This window comes from Manis pentadactyla, chromosome 5 (assembly GCF_030020395.1).
Source record: "Manis pentadactyla isolate mManPen7 chromosome 5, mManPen7.hap1, whole genome shotgun sequence".
NCBI classification, from domain to species: domain Eukaryota; kingdom Metazoa; phylum Chordata; class Mammalia; order Pholidota; family Manidae; genus Manis; species Manis pentadactyla.
Window position 1 is genome coordinate 20,147,812 of NC_080023.1, and position 20,961 is coordinate 20,168,772.

A 20,961-nucleotide genomic window follows, 5' to 3' on the forward strand; every position below is an offset into this window, starting at 1 on the left:
CCCTCTTTCCTGGCACTAATTCAGTAAATGTGAAATGTACTTCTTTTTCCTTTATATTGAGAAGTATATTTTATTAAGCTAATCTGCAGTAGAAAAGAAAGGCTTCGTATTAAATACTAATTTCTTTTTTGGAACTGCAGAAGAAAATAATTAACAGCTATTGAACAGAAATGTTGGTTCAGTATTTTCCTTAACATTATTAATGACAAGAGATGTATTTTAATTGCCAACTCATTTCGAGCTTAAATTGTATAATAATCTATCAATAACCTGACTGTTTATGTATAATCTTCTGGTCCATAGGGATACATATTTTACATGAGTATTCTGTCATTTTACCAGTGGTTTGTTAAACTTGGGAACATCATATGAATTTGTTACTCTTCCACTGTTACTGACTCCCTGAGATGTGGGAGAGTATTTATTTCAAAAAATTAAAGAATGATGAACTTGATTTTATTAAAAGTGTGATTTCATAGTTTTAAAATGTGTATATTTATATACTTATAGCTGTGACTGGACAAATAACTGCAGGACTAAATTTTTTACAGGTATTCACAATTTTATATGGAAGATAGCTTTTGCCATTATAACATGTTTAACCATCACTTCTTTGATGGGAAGGTAAGAATTATGATCTCTTATTCTCTTATTGTGGGAGAGAAAATCGAGAGTGCCTCCTGCATTACTTTTCTAGTCCCTCAAGAGCAAATGGCTGTTCCACCACTTATTGATATTTATTTTTGTTCATTCACTGCATGTGGATTGAGCATCTAAAGGTGATCGTTATTATTCCTCCTTTATGACTTTCCACTGCTTTTTGCATAAAGATGCACTTTCTTACAAAGACCCACATGGCTCTGTGTGATCTGACCCCTACAACTCACCAGCCTCTTCTCTCCATGTTCCCCCTTTGCTGCTTGTGTTTAGGCTGTAGGATTTTCATATCTGACTGGCCTTTCCACTCCAGGGCCTTTTGCCCATGCCGTTCCCTCTGCCTTCTACTCTCTCTTTGCCCAGTTACCTTTACCTCATCCCCCAAAGCACTGCTCCAAGTCACTCTTGCTAGCCTCTCCTGACCCCCAGACAAAGCCAAGGTTTCCTCTGTAGATTTCCGATACTGTGATGAAGTCATTCTGTGGTTAGTTGTTTGTTGTCTGCTCCCTGGTGAATTTCATGTCTCAGTGAAGGGGATTTATAGTTTTATTACATTAATTAAAAAAAATAGACAGTGTCAAGAGTGAACCCTAATCTGGGTGATGATGGTGTGTTAGTGTGGGTCCATCAGTTGCAGCAAGTGTGCTCTGGTAGGGAGTGTTTATAATGGGGTGGGCTGTGCATGGGTGGGGGCAGGAGGATGTGGGATATCTCTGTACCTTCTTCTCAATTTTGCTGTAAACCTAAATGTGCTCTTAAAATACAGTCTTAAAAAAAAGGATAGTGACTTAAGAAATTGTGACTTTCAGTATGATGTTAATAATGTCACTGTAATAAACAGCATAGCAGAGCTGATACTCCTAGTTTGAGCACTTTGCCAGTCCTACTGCTCAGTAAATCTATAACCAACCAAGTAATCACACCTGACAGGAGGTTGGCCAAAAGTGTTTGAAATTATCAAGACTGCTTGAAGTCCATCCACACATATATGTGTATATACCAATCAAAAAAAACTATGAACCATGTTTAAATATATATTGTTCTTTAAGAGATTAGCTAATGGTAGAATGAAAACTAAGCAAAAGTAAAAAAAAAAATTTTTAAAACTAAGCATTCAGGATAGAAAACAAATTCTAAAATGTTGGTTGGGAGTGAAAGATGAGTCTCCTGCTTTTGTAAGTCTAGCCAGTGCCACACTCCTTCCATGAGATTTGGGTCAGCATTGGGGTGTATACTTTTCAGCTGTGATAGCCATATTTTCATTTGCAAGTATTGCGATAAATAGCAGTTAGAATAGATGTGTTTCACTGTTTCTTTTTGTTTTGTTTTGTTTCACTGTTTCTCAAAGGGCTTATGTGGTTGGTATCACTAGGATTCGAGAACTGATTTGAAGAGTGTGAATGAGAGTGAGGATTTGAAAAATCGCTTGACAGTAGATGATGGACTTCTCGACTAGGACAGTGGCAGTGGGGAAAAAAGGACAGAAATGGATTCTGTTGGCATTTCACAAAGGAAACTAGAAGACCTGTGATAAGTGTACTGGGGGAGAAGTAAAAGATGGCTTGGTGGTGTGGCCTGGATTCCTATTTCATTCTTTAAAACAGAGGGTAGGGAAGTTAGGAAGTGAAATTTGGAAATACTGCATTTGTGGCTGGTGGAATATTGATGTAGGTGTGTCCAGTATGGCCTCTTGAAACTGCTGGGCCTTGAGCTTGGGTGCAGTCAGGCCTGGCAGCATAGTAGATGAGGAAATAACTGAGTTTATATTAGTGTATGATGCTCCAGTAGTGGGTCAGGGGTTTGTTCATTTGTTTTTAATATCATGCTATCATCTTGCTTTTTATTTCAATGACAACATAATGACAACAATAATGACAAGATAAGAGTGAAGTTACATTTAAATACCTAACAGTTGGCTAGCAAGTTTGTAGATTTTAAGTAATATGTAATTAGTCTTTTTCTAGGATATTCTCTGTAACTTTTATTTAAAGCTTAAAGCATTACCTTATAAATCTCTAGAATAAAGGTTGGAATAAGCTACCGAGTCTGAGCTCTACTTTATCTTTCCCAGAAAAAAGCAGTTGTCCAGCTCAGACTTTCCTTGCTCTGTGTTTTAGGAGCCTGTAAATAGCACTGCAACTATAGAGGTTGATCTACAGAAAACCATTGTTTTAATGATTTTACCATCTGCTTTTTTCTACCTACTTTCGGAGTCAAACTTTCCAGTAGAGATTTACCATGTACTAATCCCTAAGTATTTAAGAGTCTACTAGGCACCTGTAAAGGGGCACAGGGTGCTTTGGGGATACAAGCTCTGCCATGGCCCATAAGCACTTCACAGTCTGCTGGTTTCAAAAGCAGGAGTTCCCTGCACAGGATTTTCTCATAGAAAATAATGTAATTTTTCAGGTCATAAAAAATGTCATATGCCTTAATGGTGAAGGGGGCAAAAGTCTGTATAGAGGACAGTTGTTTAAAATGCCAAGCTCTTTTTTTTAGCAATAACTGAGGTAAAAAATGTTGTTACTCTCAACATTGGTGGTGTAAGCAAGCTTTTGGTCAACATTAGGACTCACAGCAACTCATGACAGGACATTACACACCACTGATTCTTACCTAGGAAGATACTCTTTAATTAAAAAAAAAAATTTGTCTCTGAGTTTAGGCCTTATTTACTTGTTTATTTTCATTTCTTCTTTTAACTATAAGGAATTCGAAGGCTTTTCAGTAACATCATCTACACTTTAAGTTCTTGTTGGTGTAAGTGGGTTAAAGAAGTGCCAGGCAGCACTTGAAAATGATTAACCTTCCTGGCTCACCTTTGCTGCAGGACTTCCAGTAGGAAGTTAATAAAGACTCTCCTAGGGAAAAGGGATTAGGATATTGTGGCTTTTCCTGTCATCATTGGGTCTTCTAAATTGATTTAGTAGTAGAACAATATATATTTTATTATAAAGTACATACAGGTTTATTAGTCTATTTTGTATACTGTGTTTATTTGCTTTCATAGGTGAAAACTTGAAAACTACTACAAAGTGAGTAGACTAGAGGGTTAGTATTAAAGGTATATCTCTTAGTAATTTCTCCTAGAGCAAAAAATATCCTAGGCCTAGTTATTGTTAGCTTTGCAAATATTAAAAACATTTCGACCTGTTTGTTGGGAAAATGTGTTAATAGCAAGATTTGAAGGCCTGGATAAGCTTTGTTTACTTGTGAACTTTCATTTATTTACTTACTGTACATGTTCAAATATGTCTGTCATTTACCTGTTGCTCAAAGATGTGTGCATGTTTTAGCCAGTAATTTGTAGCTCTTATTAAACTGAACTGGTGGTGGACAAACCAGGCAGGAAAAAGTATGTCTTATATCTTTGTGTCTCCAGTGTTTAGCACAATTTCTGCTTCTGTTTGTTGAATTGAATTTAACATTTTAGATAGTCTTCATGGGTAATAAGTTTTTCTCTTTAGATTACTAAATTTAGTTTTTTAATTTAACCATTTGAAATGTATAGTCATCTGATAGTGATGGTGTTTGAATTTGCAATTTTAAAAACCTGCTTATCAAAGAACCCAAAGATAAAAGTCTCACAGGGATTGAATGAGAGACGCTTCAGGGTGTCACTGAGGGACTCTGGGGTGGCAAGGTGTGTGAAGTTTCAGTAGGAAGAGTGAGACTGAGCCTCATGCATTCTCCTCTCATAGGCTGAAGTGCCTCCCTCTAGTCCTAATTTAGAAATGAATTTTTATTTGTTCCAGGCTGCCCTTGAAGTATGCAGAACATTTTTGCAGGAAGATAAAGGTGACGGAGTCATTATGGTGACAGATCCTCCTTTTGGTGGCTTGGTCGAACCTTTGGCTGTTACATTCAAGAAGTTAATTGCTATGTGGAAAGAAGGTCAAAGCCAAGGTGTATAATTTATTACTTACTGCAAAACAAACACATATCTATGTATCTACTTTCTGTCAAATATTAGCAGAGCTCAGTGAATCAGAGCACTGATAAAATATACATGTCCTGGGTTCTTCTGTTTTTTTCAAACAGGCTTATTTGATAATGTAGCCAACTTCATTATCATGATACACTTTGTATTATTCTAATTAAGTGTTTTTTAATAGTTTGTATGTGAAATATCTGTTTTTGGTAGGCATAAGGGGACATTGTGAAGAATAGTAGTGAACTGTTGTCATTTGTTCAATAAATATTTTACTGAGTGGCCACTATGTACCAGGTTCTAAGTACTAGAATAGAGTAGTGAATAAGACAGACTCGTTTCTCTGCCCTCATGGACCTTTCATTCCATGTTCCTAAAGTCTTGCCCAAAACTCTGAGAGGGCATCTAGCCTCTGGCCCAGAGCTCTAAATTATGCCAAGATTTAGGTGAGAAGATAGGACATCCACCAGCCTAATGGTGCTTATTAGTGACACAAAGGTACCCACATAGGTAGAGGTAGGCTAATGGCAGGGGTTATTCCGTTTAAAGTGGCTTAGGACTTCACAGTATTTTTTTCTAATTATCTCATTAGTTGGTACAATCATTTTTTAGTTTCCAGCTTGCAAGTTGATGAATTGTAAGAGGAATTTGCGATCAAACTTCTCCATTAATTGTGCTACATAAATAATGTGCTTTGGGGACAGAATGCAAATGAAATCTAAAACATGACTCATAGTGTTAATTATTCCACTTATTTTAGTTCTTAAGTCAACTTACCAGAGTGGATAAAGTCACTGTTATTAGGAAACTAATAAAGAATTCTCTGAGCTTGAATTTCAGTTGTGTCTCTTAATAGCTACATGAACTTCAACAAATTACTTAAATCCTGTGGCTTCAGTTTCCCTGTCTATAGAATGAGATTATTAATGTCTAACTCTAGGGGTTATTATAAGGAGACAATATATAGAAATTATCTGGTTTTGTGCTCAGTTTATAGGTGCTTTGTAAATAATAGCTACATCCCCTGCTTATTATAAAAGTTAATTTTGGTAAGATTATTTTTAAGAATCTTCTGTGATTCAGAGAAGATTGATTAATTCTGGAAAACCATCATTGTAAGTTGTGGAAGAGCTAGGATTCAGACCTAAGGCCTTTGGCCTTCTAGTTTAGGATGGCTTCCACCATGTTACGATTACCTTTTGTGCTTCAAAGTGATGTTCCTTTTTAATTTCCCACTTTTGGTCATATTTTTGCCTTTTACCTATACTATAGTGATATGTATGTAAGGGCTACTTTTATATACTCTTTATAACTGTATTTAGATATGAAAGCATGTTTTCTTTGACTTTTGGGAAAGGATAAGTTATAAGGTACTCCGGTAAACATTTTCTCCTTTTTTATTTTTTAAATGTATTGAATTAATTGCAATTTCTGCCAATATCATAAGTTTTTCAGTTATAGCCATATGTTTTATTTTTAATTTAACATCAGTTTTTCTTCTTTTCCTTTTTTTTGTGATCCATTAGATAACAGTCACAAAGAACTACCCATATTTTGGATTTTCCCCTATTTTTTTGAATCCCGAATTTGTCAATTTTTTCCAAGCTTCTGCATGCTGGATTACCAGGTATAGTAAATATTCTGTTTCCTGGCATGGTTGGGGAATGGATATTTTGCTTTAATAAACATCCTGATAAGACTATCCAATGATTTAAGTAAATAAAAATACTATGAGCTGTATTAAACAGTAAGGTTATCCTTATGTAGCCTAGTCCAATGGTTCCTAAATGTGTGTAATTCCTAGGAAGCTATTTAAAATATAGATTCTTAGGTACTCAAAAAAACCCTACTAAATTGAAATCAGAGGGTAAAGCCCAAGGAAAAATATTTTACCAGGCTTCCCAGGTGATTCTGAAGTGCAACTAGGTTTTAGACCAGCTGATCTAATCTTTTATCATCAGCAGAAGATTTTGCCTCACCTTGGGGTCATCATTATGAACATGGATTTTCTCTGTTCAGAGGTTGTAGAGAAGTAAATTGCTTTTTGTGCTCAGTTGAATGCTATGTACACTTTAGTGTGCCACTCAGAGGATGCCAGGAGCTCTAGAGAGGTGTGCCCTAGGTGGTCGGGTGTCAGGGAAGCCGAGATGCTGAGCTGTTTGTGAGTGAGTGCTGGTTCAGGGCGGAGCTGACCAGATCTCCTTCATCACCACCTTTCAACTCATTCTCCTATTTTCTGTCCACTTACCTGTATTCATTTCTTTGGGTTCTGAAGTTAACCCATTGTCACCATTACTGTGTTGTGGCTACTGCTTCCTCTTTTGTAATGACATTTTTCTGTGTGAGTTTTCCGAGCAACCGACTAGCCTCTGATTAAGGCTTTTCAGCCCTAGGACTGTAAATGTCTTAAACTGGTTGTTTGAAGCGAACACTTGGTTCTAATCTTTCTGATTTGGAAGGCATATACCATTATGAAAATTTAGCAAATCTGAAAGAAACAGTGGAACCAGAAATGAGGAGAGAGACCCTACCTGTGATTCTACCCAAAGTAGCAAATACATAATTTTGAAGTATTCCTTTCCAGTCTTTTTAAAAAACACTTTTACATATTTGTAATCATAGCTGACGAAAGTGAATTCTGGCTTTCTTCTGTATCATTGTGTCTGATATAAGTGTATGTTTTTTAATGTAGCTCCATAATCTTTATGCTTTTAACAACTTTATTTCATTAATAGGCTTTGTTATCATTTATTGTTTTTCTTTTCTTTTTGGACTTGGAGGATGCTTCCACCTTTAAGGTACTTTACATATCACTGCCATAAACATCTTTTATTCATGTAATTTTTTCCCATATTTTACATAACTTTCTTAAATTTCCAGAACTAAAACAAAATTCCAAAAATTACATTATCAAATTTAATGGGCATTTTTATGGCTACTGAATTATGTTAACAAGTTCTTTTCCAAAAGTGTGTTGCACAAACCATTTTAACTTTGACTTCTTGAGCTCTGCTTTACGCAAATTCACATCATGATTCTTTTCAAAACTGATTTACTTTCCTTTTCGGGGCACTCAGTTTTCTGTTTCTTATCTGAGGGGTGCTCCTGTTACTGACATTTGTAATGCAGAGATAGATGACATACCTAAAGATGATAACTAGTAAGTAAACTATTTCTGGTTTCCAGGAGTGTCTTTAATAGTGAATAATCACTGCAGTGTTTGGCACATTGTAGGTACCCTGTACATGTTGAATGAATAATTGAATGAAAAGGAGCATGAACTCTGGAATTGAAAAGGGACTGGGTTTTAATCCTGGTTCTGCTGCTTATTGGTTAGGCTTGCACATTTTATCTAACTCTCTGAAATTTCTTACCTGTTAAATGAGCATAGTAATAATATATCTGCCTCACAGGGTTTCAAGAATTATATGAGATAATACATTAAAAGGCTTAGTCTAATCCCTGACACACAGCAAATGTAGAAAAAGGTTATTGCTATCAGCCTTGTCATAGCCATCACTATATTGTCATCATTCACATTGTCCCAGGGTGGTGGTGAAACTCTTTGGGTCTTTTTTTTTGACAGTATCAGAGAAATTAAAATTGCAAAACACAGGTCCCTCAGAAAACTGTACCATCTGCATTTAGAGATGAGTTTTCAGTGTGGGCAAGAGTTTGAAATGGTGAGCACTCTAAAGAAGGCAGCTCTGGAGTAAACTGGATGAGAGTGGTTAACGTGGAACAACCAGTTATCATTTGTCCGGACAGCCTGTGTCACTAAGAAAGAACTTTTAGGAGTATTAGAGTTTTGGTTTTGACAATTACTTTCAAGGTGCAAGCTTATTAAAATAATGATACAATTCAGTGTATCGATGAAAAAAATTCCTAATTAGGCCATGACTGTCAGACAGGGGAAAGCACTCTTTTCAGTAATAAGAAAGCCAACCTTTGAAAAGAAAATTAGAGTAAAATCCATAAAACAAAACAAATCTTTGTTTTTCATGATTCCTACTAAAGGTAACACCATTGCCCATTACATGCTCAGCTGGAGAAACTGATTTCACCATCTCTTCTAGTGTATTTATAAACCTTATTTGTTGTGCCTCCTCATTGATGATTTTCAACTTAAAAAAAAAATATTTCTGTACTTATCCTTTCTAAGCCTTTTGCTTGCCTTTTTTTGTTACTACAACCTCATTTTGTGCTTTTTTTCTCCTTGTATATTAGCTGCCTTCATCAAATGAAAAATTTGAAAGTCTCCTTTCTTCCTTCATAGATCTTTTCCCACAGACCCTGATTAGGCCTTTTTTCTCACATGCCTAAGATAAACTAAAGTCTCTAAATCTCTCTTTTTGAAATACTTTCTAGGTAAGAGGAAGGGCAGAAATGCTGCAAATCTTCATAAAATATGAATTATCTAGACTCTTCGGTGATAAAGCACTAGATGAGTAAGAATAAAATAGTCATCAAAGACCTAGAAAACCAAGAGTTTTATTAAGGGCAGATTAGAAAGGAAGGGTGTGATAATGAAAAGAAATTCTGATTCAGAGTCAAAAGAAGTTTGAGTCTTAGCCGTTTAAAGGCTATTTAATCTTGGGAGAAGTCACTTTATTTTTCCAGGTCTTTGTTTCCTTTACTATAAAATTAAATGATTGAACCAGAAAAGGGATGGCAGGTAAGTGTCACTTTGAGTGCTAAGCCTGATAAATTGGTAGTGACTTTCTGGAGAATTTGTTGAGAATGCCAGGCTTAGTGGCAGAGAGTAGTGTGTGGCTGATCAGTAATGCTGACCACAGGGGCAGTGGCAGGGGCAGGAGGAGGTGGCATTCAGGTCCTGTGCTCACCGTATCTGCCCTAGATTAGCTCTCTTCTTTCCACCTTGAACATGCTTGAATCTCATTTCTGTGTAACCTGGGGCACTTCTGTGAATTGTTAAAAGTAGTTTGCTCTTTTTAAAGATGTCTTTTAAAAAATCATCCTGAATAGAAACCTGTTTTTCAAGACTAGTTTCACATTCATAAATGAAGATATTTTGACAGGAATTTCTGAGAAATAATTGCAAATTACAAGATGGCAACTGAAATTCTTAAAACTCAACATATGATAAACATAAAATACTTAATGGGTTTGGAGTGACAAAGAAAATAACATATATGTGTGTATGTTTTATATATTTGTAGTAATTTTAAATAAGAGGTTACATGGGATATGGGGAATATGACTAAAAAACCTTATTGTTGTGGTAGATGTTGGTTGATGGAGCTGCAAAGTTCACTTTGGATCTTTTGAATATACTGAAATTAATAAAACACAATCCTTAGGGAGTTATGAAAATACACATACTCTGTCTTTCTAAATCTTTGTTTCCCAGCATCATGCCTGGAACACAGTAGGTACAAAATAAATGTTTGTTGACTTGAATGTCTTGGTTTCCGTGTGACTAGTTTTCTTTTCATATTATGGAAGAAATTTGTGTATAGATAAAATTAAAAGTTAGGAATTGCAGGGATTTTGTGCTTTCCTCATTTCTATACAGTACTTCATCACATTAATCAGTTCCATGGGAGAAATTTTCTATCTGAAAATGCCTCTCATCATCATTGTGAGTGAAATGTCAGAGATAATGATGGGAAAATGGTGTATCAGCTCTACCACTAGTGATATGCAATTTGCAAAATTGTGTTTGCTTTACAGCACTTCCATAGGACGTTTATTTGTGTGGATGAAGCTATGAAATATGGATGTATGTTAGAGGTACATTAATTTACCCTAGCAGCATTCATTTTACATACCATATGTTTATAGTTAATTAGCACAACAAACCCACATTTAAAAATAATAATAATCTCAATTAGGTTATGCAAAATCAAGCAATCAACCACCTTCCTGACACATACATTCTCTGACTCCTTGGGTAACCATAAAGAAATTGTTCTTTTTTTCCTCTCTTCCGTATGCTGTCTATTATGTTGCATGGAATATTCCATTTACTAGAAGTCTTTCTAAAGATACTCCTTTCCAACATTTGAAAATCTTTGTAAGATCCTTTTTGGAAGAATTTTCTTATGACACTCATAAATGTTCAGAACAGCTTTGCTGAATTTAATAAGGGGTCATATATTTATTGAGTATATAGAGGAGTACGTTACAGAAAAATTATAAATTTAAATCATTTTAAAAGAAAACTACTTAAGGTACTATTTTAAGGTGATTTTGAAGTAAAATCTACTTTTGTGTCTTAACCTCTAATAGGTAACAAATATTCATAGAATTTTAAAGTTGGGAAGAAACGCAGAGGTACCGTAGGCTAACTTCCCACTGTAATAATCCCCTCCACTAGATTCAGGACAAGCAGTCATCTAGCCTCACTTGAATGCTTTCAGTGAGCAAAGTCCTACAGCCTTACAAGGCAACTCAATTTATTTAATAGCTCTAATCGTTAGAAAATTTTCTCATATTGAGATAAAATATGCTCCCTATTAACTTCTAACTATTGGTCCTACTTCTATTCTCTGAAGCAATAAAGGATAAGTCTAATTTCTATTCCACATGACACCCTTCAGTTATAAAATAGCTGTCAGATCCTCCCAGTCTGGTCTTTTCTGAATAAACATCCCAATATGTTAAACTATAAATCCTATCCATTCCCATTAGTTTCAGTAGAAATGAACTGGTTTTATCAATGTCTCTCTCAAAATGTAGTGACTGAATGCAGGACTTCAAATGTGATCTAACTTTGTCCTTTCCTTGTTAGATATTACACTCCTGTATTGGCCGGCTGTGAGCCCAGGCCAACTGTGAGCCCAGGCCAGCTTTTACAGTCCTGCTAGACTGTGCTCATCATGCTGATTGTTAACCAGAACCCCCTAGGGTTTTTTCACAGTGTCCCTTGTTCACCTGGGTCTCTTCATCCTGTATTTATTTCTTCCCCACTGTTTGAAACTTCTTAATCAGTCTTCCTAAATTTGTTCACCTGTAAATCTGGTAGGCATTGGCAGGGCCATAGTGAGTTTAGGAATCTCGCATTAAAGGTCTCTCTTTCCATTGTCATCAATTCTTTGCATTTTTGTGGTTTGCTTATTAAATACCTAGCTTGCAAGCATATTCTGTTGTAAATTCTTAAGTGTATTCTTATATAGAATCTAAACAATTCATTATGACTTATTTGAATGTTGGGACCTACCTGAATTTGTAAAAAATCTCATGCTATTCTTAGGGATGATAAAGCAATAGTTCTGAAACTTTAGTGTCCAGGAAGACTTGTTAAAAATACAGACTGCTGGGTCCCACCCCCAGAGTTTGTTTTGTGAGGTCCCAGGTGGGGCTTTTCTAACAAGATCCCAGGTGATAATGCTGATCCAGACAGGACACTTTGAGAATTAGTGTAGGAACAAAGGTGGACTTGGTGGCCAGGTGAATTCATAACAGGTTTAAAACCAAAGTGAGAATGTGTATGGATAATGGTGAGGTTGGAGGAGGAGACAGGAGCAAGAAGCAAATAGAAATCATGCTTGTTAGTGTCAGTTTACTTTCAAGATAATCTGCTGAACCTGAAAGTTGAATTAGGGATCCGGAGGAGAGGGGTAAAGGTTTGAGGTAGTCATCATGGAGAGAACAACTGTAGTGGTGATCACTCTCTTCATCTCCATCTTTCTGTCTCTATCATATGCCTTAGGCCCTGAACTCAAGTGCTTTAAATAAATTATCTCATTCATAGCAACTCTAAGGTAAGTATCAGAACCTCCTTTTCCAGATGGAGTTATGTGAACTTGCCCAAGATCACATAACAAGTGGCTGGCAGAGCCACTTTCTGGCCCCCAAACCTGTGTTCTGCCAGAATGTGAGAGGCTAAATAGTGTGTGGCAGAGGGCCAAGCAGGGGCTGTACTGAGACTTGTGGCCTGAAAACTGAAGTGTATGAGTTTTTACTCACACAAATGAAAAACCCCAACCAAGCTGGCACACATCTACAAAGGTGACATTTTTCAATGCCAAAAGCTAAATTCTTAATTACATAATAGCCCTACTCATAAACTATTGTGTTGGATAAAAGATGAAAGTTCTCTTAATATTAGGTAACATGAATTTATCCTAATAAGTTTTACCTTTGTTTATAATGAAATTTCACTGCCATTTAGGCCTGTCTGAGGCTGTTGATTAGTAAGTAAACTGTTAAAATTTCTTATTAAGTTCTTTGGTTTAAATTGTATCTTAGCATCTGCTTGTTTGTTTATTGGTTAAAGAATCCTAATGAATGTTGACTCATTTGAGTAATTAAAAAAAATTTTTTTAACTTTCTAGGTAGATTATGATAATCATGCGCTTTATAAACATGGAAAGACAGGTCGAAAACAGTCTCCTGTCCGTATTTTTACCAATATTCCACCCAACAAAATAATCCTTCCTACTGAAGAAGGGTACAGGTAAGATGAGAGTAGGACTCTGAAATACACGAGTCACTGAAAATAAAGTTTCATATATCTAACAAAGTGTTTTTCATATTGATTCATATAGTTCTTCTGTTATTTTTAGATTTGGTCCATAATTTTATATTGAACTGATTTGGATTACACTCAATTTCTTTTATGAGTACCTTAGTGAACTTTTATCTACTCTGAATGTCAAGAAGTATATGCAGCTGATTTCTGTTTCTTTCCTACTTAGATTTTGCCCTCTGTGTCAGCGATATGTTTCTCTAGAGAATCAACACTGTGAGCACTGTAATTCTTGCACATCCAAGGTATAGGTTTTTGTAGAATGCATTTTTATTAAAATATGTTATTTTTAGTTTACTAGTTTCATTACATTTGCTTAATGTTATTTGTTAATATTATAATTTGTATTATTTGTTAAGTATACTTTAATACAGTATTTCACTTCTAATTATAAAGTACATCAGCTTTTAAAAATACTTAGTTGCCTTCATCATCATTAATAATTATTTGAATTCATTTTTTTATGGTACCATATGACAGTTAAAATGATGGGTGTTTCAAATAAGGCACTAAATGGATGCTAACTTGTGTTGAAGGCAAAATTAAGATGTTTCAAGTAAGACTTAGAATTCTTAGCTACCATCACTGTTCTGATGAAATGATAATAATGTGTACTGTGCAGTTTTTATGTGCCAGGCCCTTTCCTCAGAGTTGTACATGGATGAGCTAATTTACTCATCACAAAATCCCTAGTAGATAAGTACTTCCCAATATTTACAGATAAGGAAGGACTACAAGGGACATATCTTCTATTTGTTTTTTAAGAACATGGGATGACCCTTAAGTTGCTGTGCTTATTTTAACTAAATCTGGTCAGAAAGAACATGCAAAGTTGAATTTAAGTTTAGTTTAGAATAAGCAGAAATTATTTTCCAAAGGAAAGGCTGTATTCATAACAACTATTAGAAAGTACATTTCGTATAACCTCATAATTTTTATTATACTTATTTTTAATTATAGTAGTTTATTTTTCATATTATACTTATTTTTAATTATAGTAGCACATCTGATTACATACATTTTCAATTAGTCTAGAAATTATCTGGATTCTTCCTTTAAAAAAAAATTATGCCCAAATTATATGAAGTTCAAAATGAGGAAAATAAAACTTTATTATTTAGAGATATGCACATAAGTGGCAAAAATAAACGAAAACAAGGAAGTAACCATCAAAACAACCAGATTAGGTGTTATTCAGTGTGGGAGGAGGAAAGCTGGATTGGAAGGGGCACATGGGGAGTTTCTAGGGGGCTGATGGTATTCAATTTCTTGACTTGATGGGGTTCATCAGTGTTTACTTTTTAATACCCATTAAATTGGACTGGACATATTAGTATTTAATGTACTTTTCTAAATATATTTTATTTCACAGTTTTAAAACTACCCAAACAGTAACCTGTAATCTCTGTCTTTCTAAATTATATATAATATTCTCAAATTTGAATTTTATTAAGGATTTTGCCATATAGACAGTTAAAAGTTACGAATCATTAATTTTCTTGAAATTTTCATTGAGTCCTTCTTTGTGCAGATTAGGTTGCTTGAACTGGAGTGGACTTTCAAGATCATGTAGGTAAATCCCCCAGCTTTCTAGTGAAGGAGGCATTTGAGTTGAGTGGAAAAATGCATAAATTAAAATCAAAGTATTTAATTGTGAAGCCCAGAAAGTGAGAAATAAGGAATAAATAATTTACACAGATCTTAATAAGACATTTTAATTTTTAATTGTGGAACTTGATTTTCAATGACACATTAAACATAACTTAAAAATTGTTTTTGTAGGATGGCAGGAAATGGAACCATTGCTTTCTCTGCAAAAAGTGTGTAAAACCTTGTAAGTATTTAGACTTAGTGTTTGAGGTCCTGTGAAAGAAAAGGTTTGAGAGTTTTTCTTCATCTAAACAGGATTTTTTATTTCATTATGTTTCTAAAAGAAAAAAAATTAACATAGAGACCTGAATTTATTTACTTGTATTTTAATTTTTACAGTTACCAAAATGTACTCTCTCTCCTTCGTAGGGACACGACTAACCTGTTTCACTATGGCATTTGATTTGGCTTATTTTAATAAGGCTTTGTGTCACTCAGCAGCTCCCATTGTGTCAGTAGCTCTCAGCTTATGACTAATTGGAGAAGGACTGCATTTGTTGCCATGTTTCAGAAAGAAGTTAGTGGGTTTTTGTGGGATGCCAACCTTTTAACCTTTGTCTCTTTAGCTAAATTATAAACAGCTATGCAAACCAGTCACAGTATTTAAAGTAAACACTATTCATGCTTCCCTACTATAAAGGTTAATCAAATGAAAAATTTGATTATATTACATGAACTTCTAAAACTTAATCTTTATTTTATAGCCTGGATCCACTGTAGCATTTGCAACTGCTGTGCTCTTCCAGATCATTCTTGCAAGGGCCCCAAGGATGGCTGCTTTATTTGTGGTGAATTAGATCATAAGCGTAGTACTTGTTCTAACACCTCTGCATCTAAGAAAGTTAATAAGTAAGTTGAATTCTTTTGTTTACTATAAAAAATTTTTCCTTGTACAATTTGTACACAGCAATCTATGAGAGCATGCAATAGGGGATTCAGAAATGTTAAATTATTTGTTGATCTTACTATCATGTATTGTTTGCATAGATGGGAAGGGAGGATATAAAGATGAGTGGAAGAACTTAAAATTTTGCAGGTAAGACATGAAAATAAACAACATATAAGGTAGCAACTGATAACCTTTTTATCTCTGTGGTTTATATGAGATTATAACTTGTGGGATGAGAGTTCAGGCTTTACCTAAGGACATGATGTTTAAGTCAGGACAAATTGGATGTAGACAATAGCAGATAAGGCTGGACAAGGCATTTCTGATGGAATGCAATGTGTAATGAATTTATTTCTTTAAATTATATCAGATTTCAAGAAAAATATGTAGACATACTTAATATTAAAATTTTTAATTTTTACCAATTTTTTCTATGATTATTTCCATTTCTACCAATAGCATATTTAGAAAAACCGTTGCTATTTTAACTGTGCTAATTTGAGTGATACATTTTTTTTTAACTGAAAGGAATGATAGTTATTGAGTCCTCTTATTTTACTGATATGCCAGATAACCAAATTTAACATTATGTGGAAATTGAGATCAGGGTAAAATTTTTGAGCTATCATATGACTTGTGATAAAAAAAAAAATCTATTAGTATTAGAAATATCTGATCCTTTAGTACCTGTGATTATATTAAAATTCTTTTTTTTTAATAATGGAAATTTTTTTTTTCCATTAAGGCCTAGCCACTTGAATTCTGCAGTTTTACTTTTCCATTACTTTTTAATCAAATTTACTTTAAATAATTATTTCCACTAAGTAATCCACGGTAGAAGTGGAAGTTTTTAAATTAATTAAAGAAATGTATTGAAGACTCTTATAAAGTATTTTTCCTTAGAAACCTTCAAGAGTAGAATTTAACCCAATGAACTATTGGTCTTGTATTATTGCACCAATTACAGTGTAACTGATTGCAAACAAGAGTTAGTAACATAGCCTTTGATTCTGTGGTCTTATAAAATTTGGAGACTGAATTTGCATTTTAATAATATATTGTAGGCTCTTCTTTGATTCTTAAATAGTCCTGGCTAGTCTATTCAGTAGCAGTATATTGTTTTCATTGAGGGAAGTCATCTAGTATCTTTCAGTACTAGATTTCTTTCAAGTTTAATTCAAAGAGCAAATCTCTTTGGATGTGGTATTTCTGATAATTCTTAAATAGTGTGACTTTATTCTTTCAGAGAAGACTTCTACTAAACAGTTAACAGCTATCTTTAGGTATTGCTTTCAAAAATTTTTATAACAAAATTGACAAGGCAAATTAATTTCTTTCCAATAATAAAAAATAATTTAATAGCCTTTTTAGCATATATGGCATAAAAGATCTTTTAGTATGTATTTACAGCTCTTATATTAATTTGTTTTTCCTTTGTATTAATTTTCCTTTGGTTGTGAAATGGAATGATGCTGGCTCCCTCTTGTGGTTAAAGCTCATTTTATCAGTTACGTAAATACCTATAATTTAGAGGACAAATACTAGGTCAGTGTAATTTTAAAGAAAAACAAAACAATTAATTGATTTATACTCAGTTCAGCACCATTGAAAGACTATCTCTAGAAAGTTTTGTTTATTCATATTACAAATGAATATTTTCTTCCTGCTTTTATTTGCTGTATTTTTTAGTGAAAGCTGGTTCATGTTTACTTCTTATAAGTGGATAAGCCAGAGAAAATGTGTTTAAATTTCATATACAGGCACACATAGCTTTATTGACTTTGCCATCAAGTGATTATACTTATTTGCTAAATCATCACTTCTCAGGACATTATCCTATTTTTAAAAAATGGCTGGAGGGAAAGAAGATTTATATAATATGCACAAAACAATATAAAGATGACTGTTTTGTTTTATTTTGAACTGATAAGCTCCTAGTCCACAATTTCCGAGCAAAATTGAAGCACGGAAAAATGTAAAGCTGTCTAGCAAAACTCTGTGTAATAGTCATGTGGAATTACTAATAATAGCTACTGTTTATTTAGTGATTACTATATGCTTAGCATTTTACATATCTGAGTAATTCATAGAATATATGATATCAAAAGCACAGGTTCTAAAATCAAGCTGGTTCTGCCACTTCCTCACTGGATGATTTCATAACCTCAACTTCTTCCCCTAGAAAAAGTTGCGGGGAAAGAAGGGGAAGGGTGACGTCTGCATTGTCTGTCTCCCAGCTCAGTTTTGTATTCCCAACACTTAACACAGATACTGTATGAACAGAAAGTGAGGCCTGAGTTTGGTTGCTGAGGGATTATGTACTGTTTATGAATTTCCTTTCCCACGTTTTAGTTCTGGAAAGATGAAGAACGAGCCTCTCCCTGGGTCTTTTGGTGGTTTAGGAGAAGTGAAGCTGAGGATTGCTATTGATGGGAAGCCTTGGGAAGTTTCCATGTTTGCCTGTGTTTGCAGGCCCAGCCAACTCCTTAGTCCACGATATGACACATGGCGTGATGCTGCTAGCTTGGAGAAAGTGGATGAACAGACTAGCTGTATTTTGTATAATCTTTCCCAGCTCTAGATTGCCTGTAACTTAGTTCAGAGAGCACCAGAAGCAAAGGGTCTGTTTTTTTCTCTGGTGTGGTTTAGTGTGTAGAGGGTGAGTTCCAACTTGTTCATTTTGAAGCTACCTTCAAGAAGACAGAGACCACAAAATGTGTATATTTTGTGTGGGACTTGTCAGAACTTTTAGATCTTCTGAGTAAAGGAAAATTAGCCATGGGAGATGGGCCTCTTAAATTATTGCCAGTTTTTCTATTTGTCCTATTTCATTTTTCTACTTCTGCTAACTGCCAAATGTATTGGTCCTTTTTCTGAAAAATGCAGTGCAGGGATTTGGAGATTGAAGTGCTGAGTTGAGCAGCGCAAATACACCCCAAGTAAGGGAAGACCCTCGGAGGTCTTCGGCTTGACTGGGTGCCTCTGCCATGTTTTTGTCCTGAGTAGATGGTTCTAAATCTGTGGTGACCATCTTTTAAAGAAATTTCTTTTCTCAAGCATTTTGCTTGGTCAGACCTCTGACTATCTTGGTATTATTATGGTTAGGATTCTGAGGATTTATGCTTATAATACAGTAAATTCCTTCCCCTCTTTTTTTTATTTGGTTAGCTAGTTATTTAAACTTCAACACGATTACATAATTCACTGTGCTCATTCTACAAAATAATTTAGCACCTTGTTTTGCAGGGCTGTCAGAAAGCAGAAGCAAAGAAGAGGTAATAAGATGAAACGGAGGCCACTAAAAGACAATCCATGAATCTGTTACAAGGAAGAAGAAAAGGAGAGAAAGAGCCCATCAATATCTTTGCTCTTAAATGTCCAGTGATTTGAGAGTAAGAAAGATTTATAGTCCAACCTTTGATGCCATTTTCTGAAAGTGCCATACTGGACTTAAATTCTTTCACTTTCAAAGGTATGCACCTTGCCAAGCTAGATAATAGGCAGGTGGTATTTGCTGGTTTATGGACCCCTTGACAGCCTCTCTGGGGACCAGGGGAGTTTCCATCTTTGGCTGGTTTACTAGCTCTTGTGTGCCTTTTTTCTCTTCTTTAAATCTCTCAATCATTTGACCCGCTTTTATCTGATAAATGGGCATACAGCTTTGTTTTGCAGAAAGTGTCAGAAGAAACTCAAAGTGAAAACCTGAAGTTTTGTTTACATTGCACATGAGTGTGTTAAGTTAGAGAAATGTTTGAGTTAAACATCAAAATATTGTATGATATCTTAAACCCCACTTGTAAAATAAAGTTCAATGTACAATTATTTTTAGACAGACTCTGAACATGATGGGATTTTGACAAAGGCAGTCTAAATATATAAAGGTCATAATTATGGTTATGTGATTATTGAATATTTATTTTTTTCAAGTACTTTTTGTAGTTGTCTTTTGATGGTACAGAATCACCTAAATGTTTGTTGAATAAACGAGATATTTAGATTTATGACTTGCTTTGTCATCTCTGTCCTTTAACGTAGGCAGTACATTTATCTCTTCGTAAAAGTAGTAGCAGAAGGCAGGATAGTTTGATGATTAAAACCTCTCATTCCTATTCTAATATTTCCTGGCTGTATGTCCTTGGCCAGGCAGGTCATTCACTCTGCAGAAGCCCCTATTTCTTCATTATTACAATGGCAGTAATAATAGTTACACCTCAGGTTTGTTTTCTTGATTAAATTAAGCACACATACCTGGTTCTTAGTGCTCCTGTTGTTGGTGAAGATGGCTGCAGAGCCCACTGGCCACCATCTGGTGGTCCAGTGTCACAGCACCAAAGGGAGTAGTTTGAACTCCAAGAACAGACAGTTCATTTCCCCATTTCTATGCTAGGTACCTAACATTATCTCCTTCAGATCGAATCATTGAAAGGCTTTTGCATAAGGAGTTTTCTCTCATTCCCAAACAAGTGCTTTAGGACAGGTTTGGAGGCATCTTTGCTTGGGCTTAGCTAGAGCCCTGTAGAAGAACCACACCCCCACTGCTATTGAAATTCCATCAGTATTTCAGTTAGGACTGTGTGATGTCTGGTGCGGAATACTCAAGTGGCCCTGATGGACGTGGTAGTGGTGTACATCAGGCGACATCAAAAGACAAAGCTAAGCTCCTAGACTTAACAAGTGTCAGAATATTCTTCTATTGCCCCCTTTTTCACATGGGTTGCTATGGAGATAGGAGGGGTGGATTTGGAGGTGATTGGATGAGCTATGAACCTTGGGGAATCATTGTGAGAGTTCTACACTCTGATTCAGGCATGGATGTGGGCATTGCCAAACTTTCATGGTGTCCATACTGTAGTGAAATCTGTTGAACTCTGCCCTGAAACTCAGGCACCTGAGGGACCATGACTACTGGAGAATTGGGTCCTGACGGCCATTAGGGTGGACCCTAATCCAATCTGACTAGTATTCTTATAGGAAAAGGAAATCTGGACCCAGGAGGCACACACTTAGGAAAAAGACATGTTAGGACACAGAAAATGGTCATTAGGGTGGGACCTAATCTCCTTTTTATAGGCCCTTTCTCCAAATGTAGTACCATTCAGAGGTACTGGGGGTTAGGGCTTCAACATACGTATTTCTGGGGACACAGTTCAGTCCAGAACAGTAAGAATGTCTAAGATAAGGAGAGGACTTGTCTTTTGTCTTTCTCAGAAGGTCTGAAAAGAAGAAGACAGACCTAAACAATATTGGGAGGAATATAGAGTCATTAGCACTCTCCTAATGCAGTGGGTTTAAATGTGGGATGTGCTGTGTGAGAAGGATTGGCAGCCTTATCTGGAAGTC

The 20,961-nt window shown here is 35.3% G+C and overlaps 1 protein-coding gene across 3 annotated transcripts in view; it reads left to right on the plus strand.

The window, feature by feature from the left end:
• ZCCHC4 (zinc finger CCHC-type containing 4) overlaps positions 1 to 19,622 on the plus strand; it is a 47,142-nt gene extending 27,520 nt beyond the window's left edge. For 2 of the 3 annotated variants that reach the window (XM_036900535.2, XM_036900537.2), the window contains 8 exons: positions 552 to 624; positions 4,413 to 4,563; positions 6,115 to 6,215; positions 12,889 to 13,010; positions 13,252 to 13,327; positions 14,865 to 14,916; positions 15,437 to 15,581; positions 18,868 to 19,622. In XM_036900535.2, the coding sequence (XP_036756430.2) occupies positions 552 to 624; positions 4,413 to 4,563; positions 6,115 to 6,215; positions 12,889 to 13,010; positions 13,252 to 13,327; positions 14,865 to 14,916; positions 15,437 to 15,581; positions 18,868 to 18,937 (790 nt within the window). In that variant the 3' untranslated portion in view covers positions 18,938 to 19,622. The remainder of the gene's footprint in view (positions 1 to 551; positions 625 to 4,412; positions 4,564 to 6,114; positions 6,216 to 12,888; positions 13,011 to 13,251; positions 13,328 to 14,864; positions 14,917 to 15,436; positions 15,582 to 18,867) is intronic. The other variant, XM_036900536.2, reaches the window with a different exon arrangement.
• The last annotated feature ends 1,339 nt before the right edge of the window (positions 19,623 to 20,961 follow it).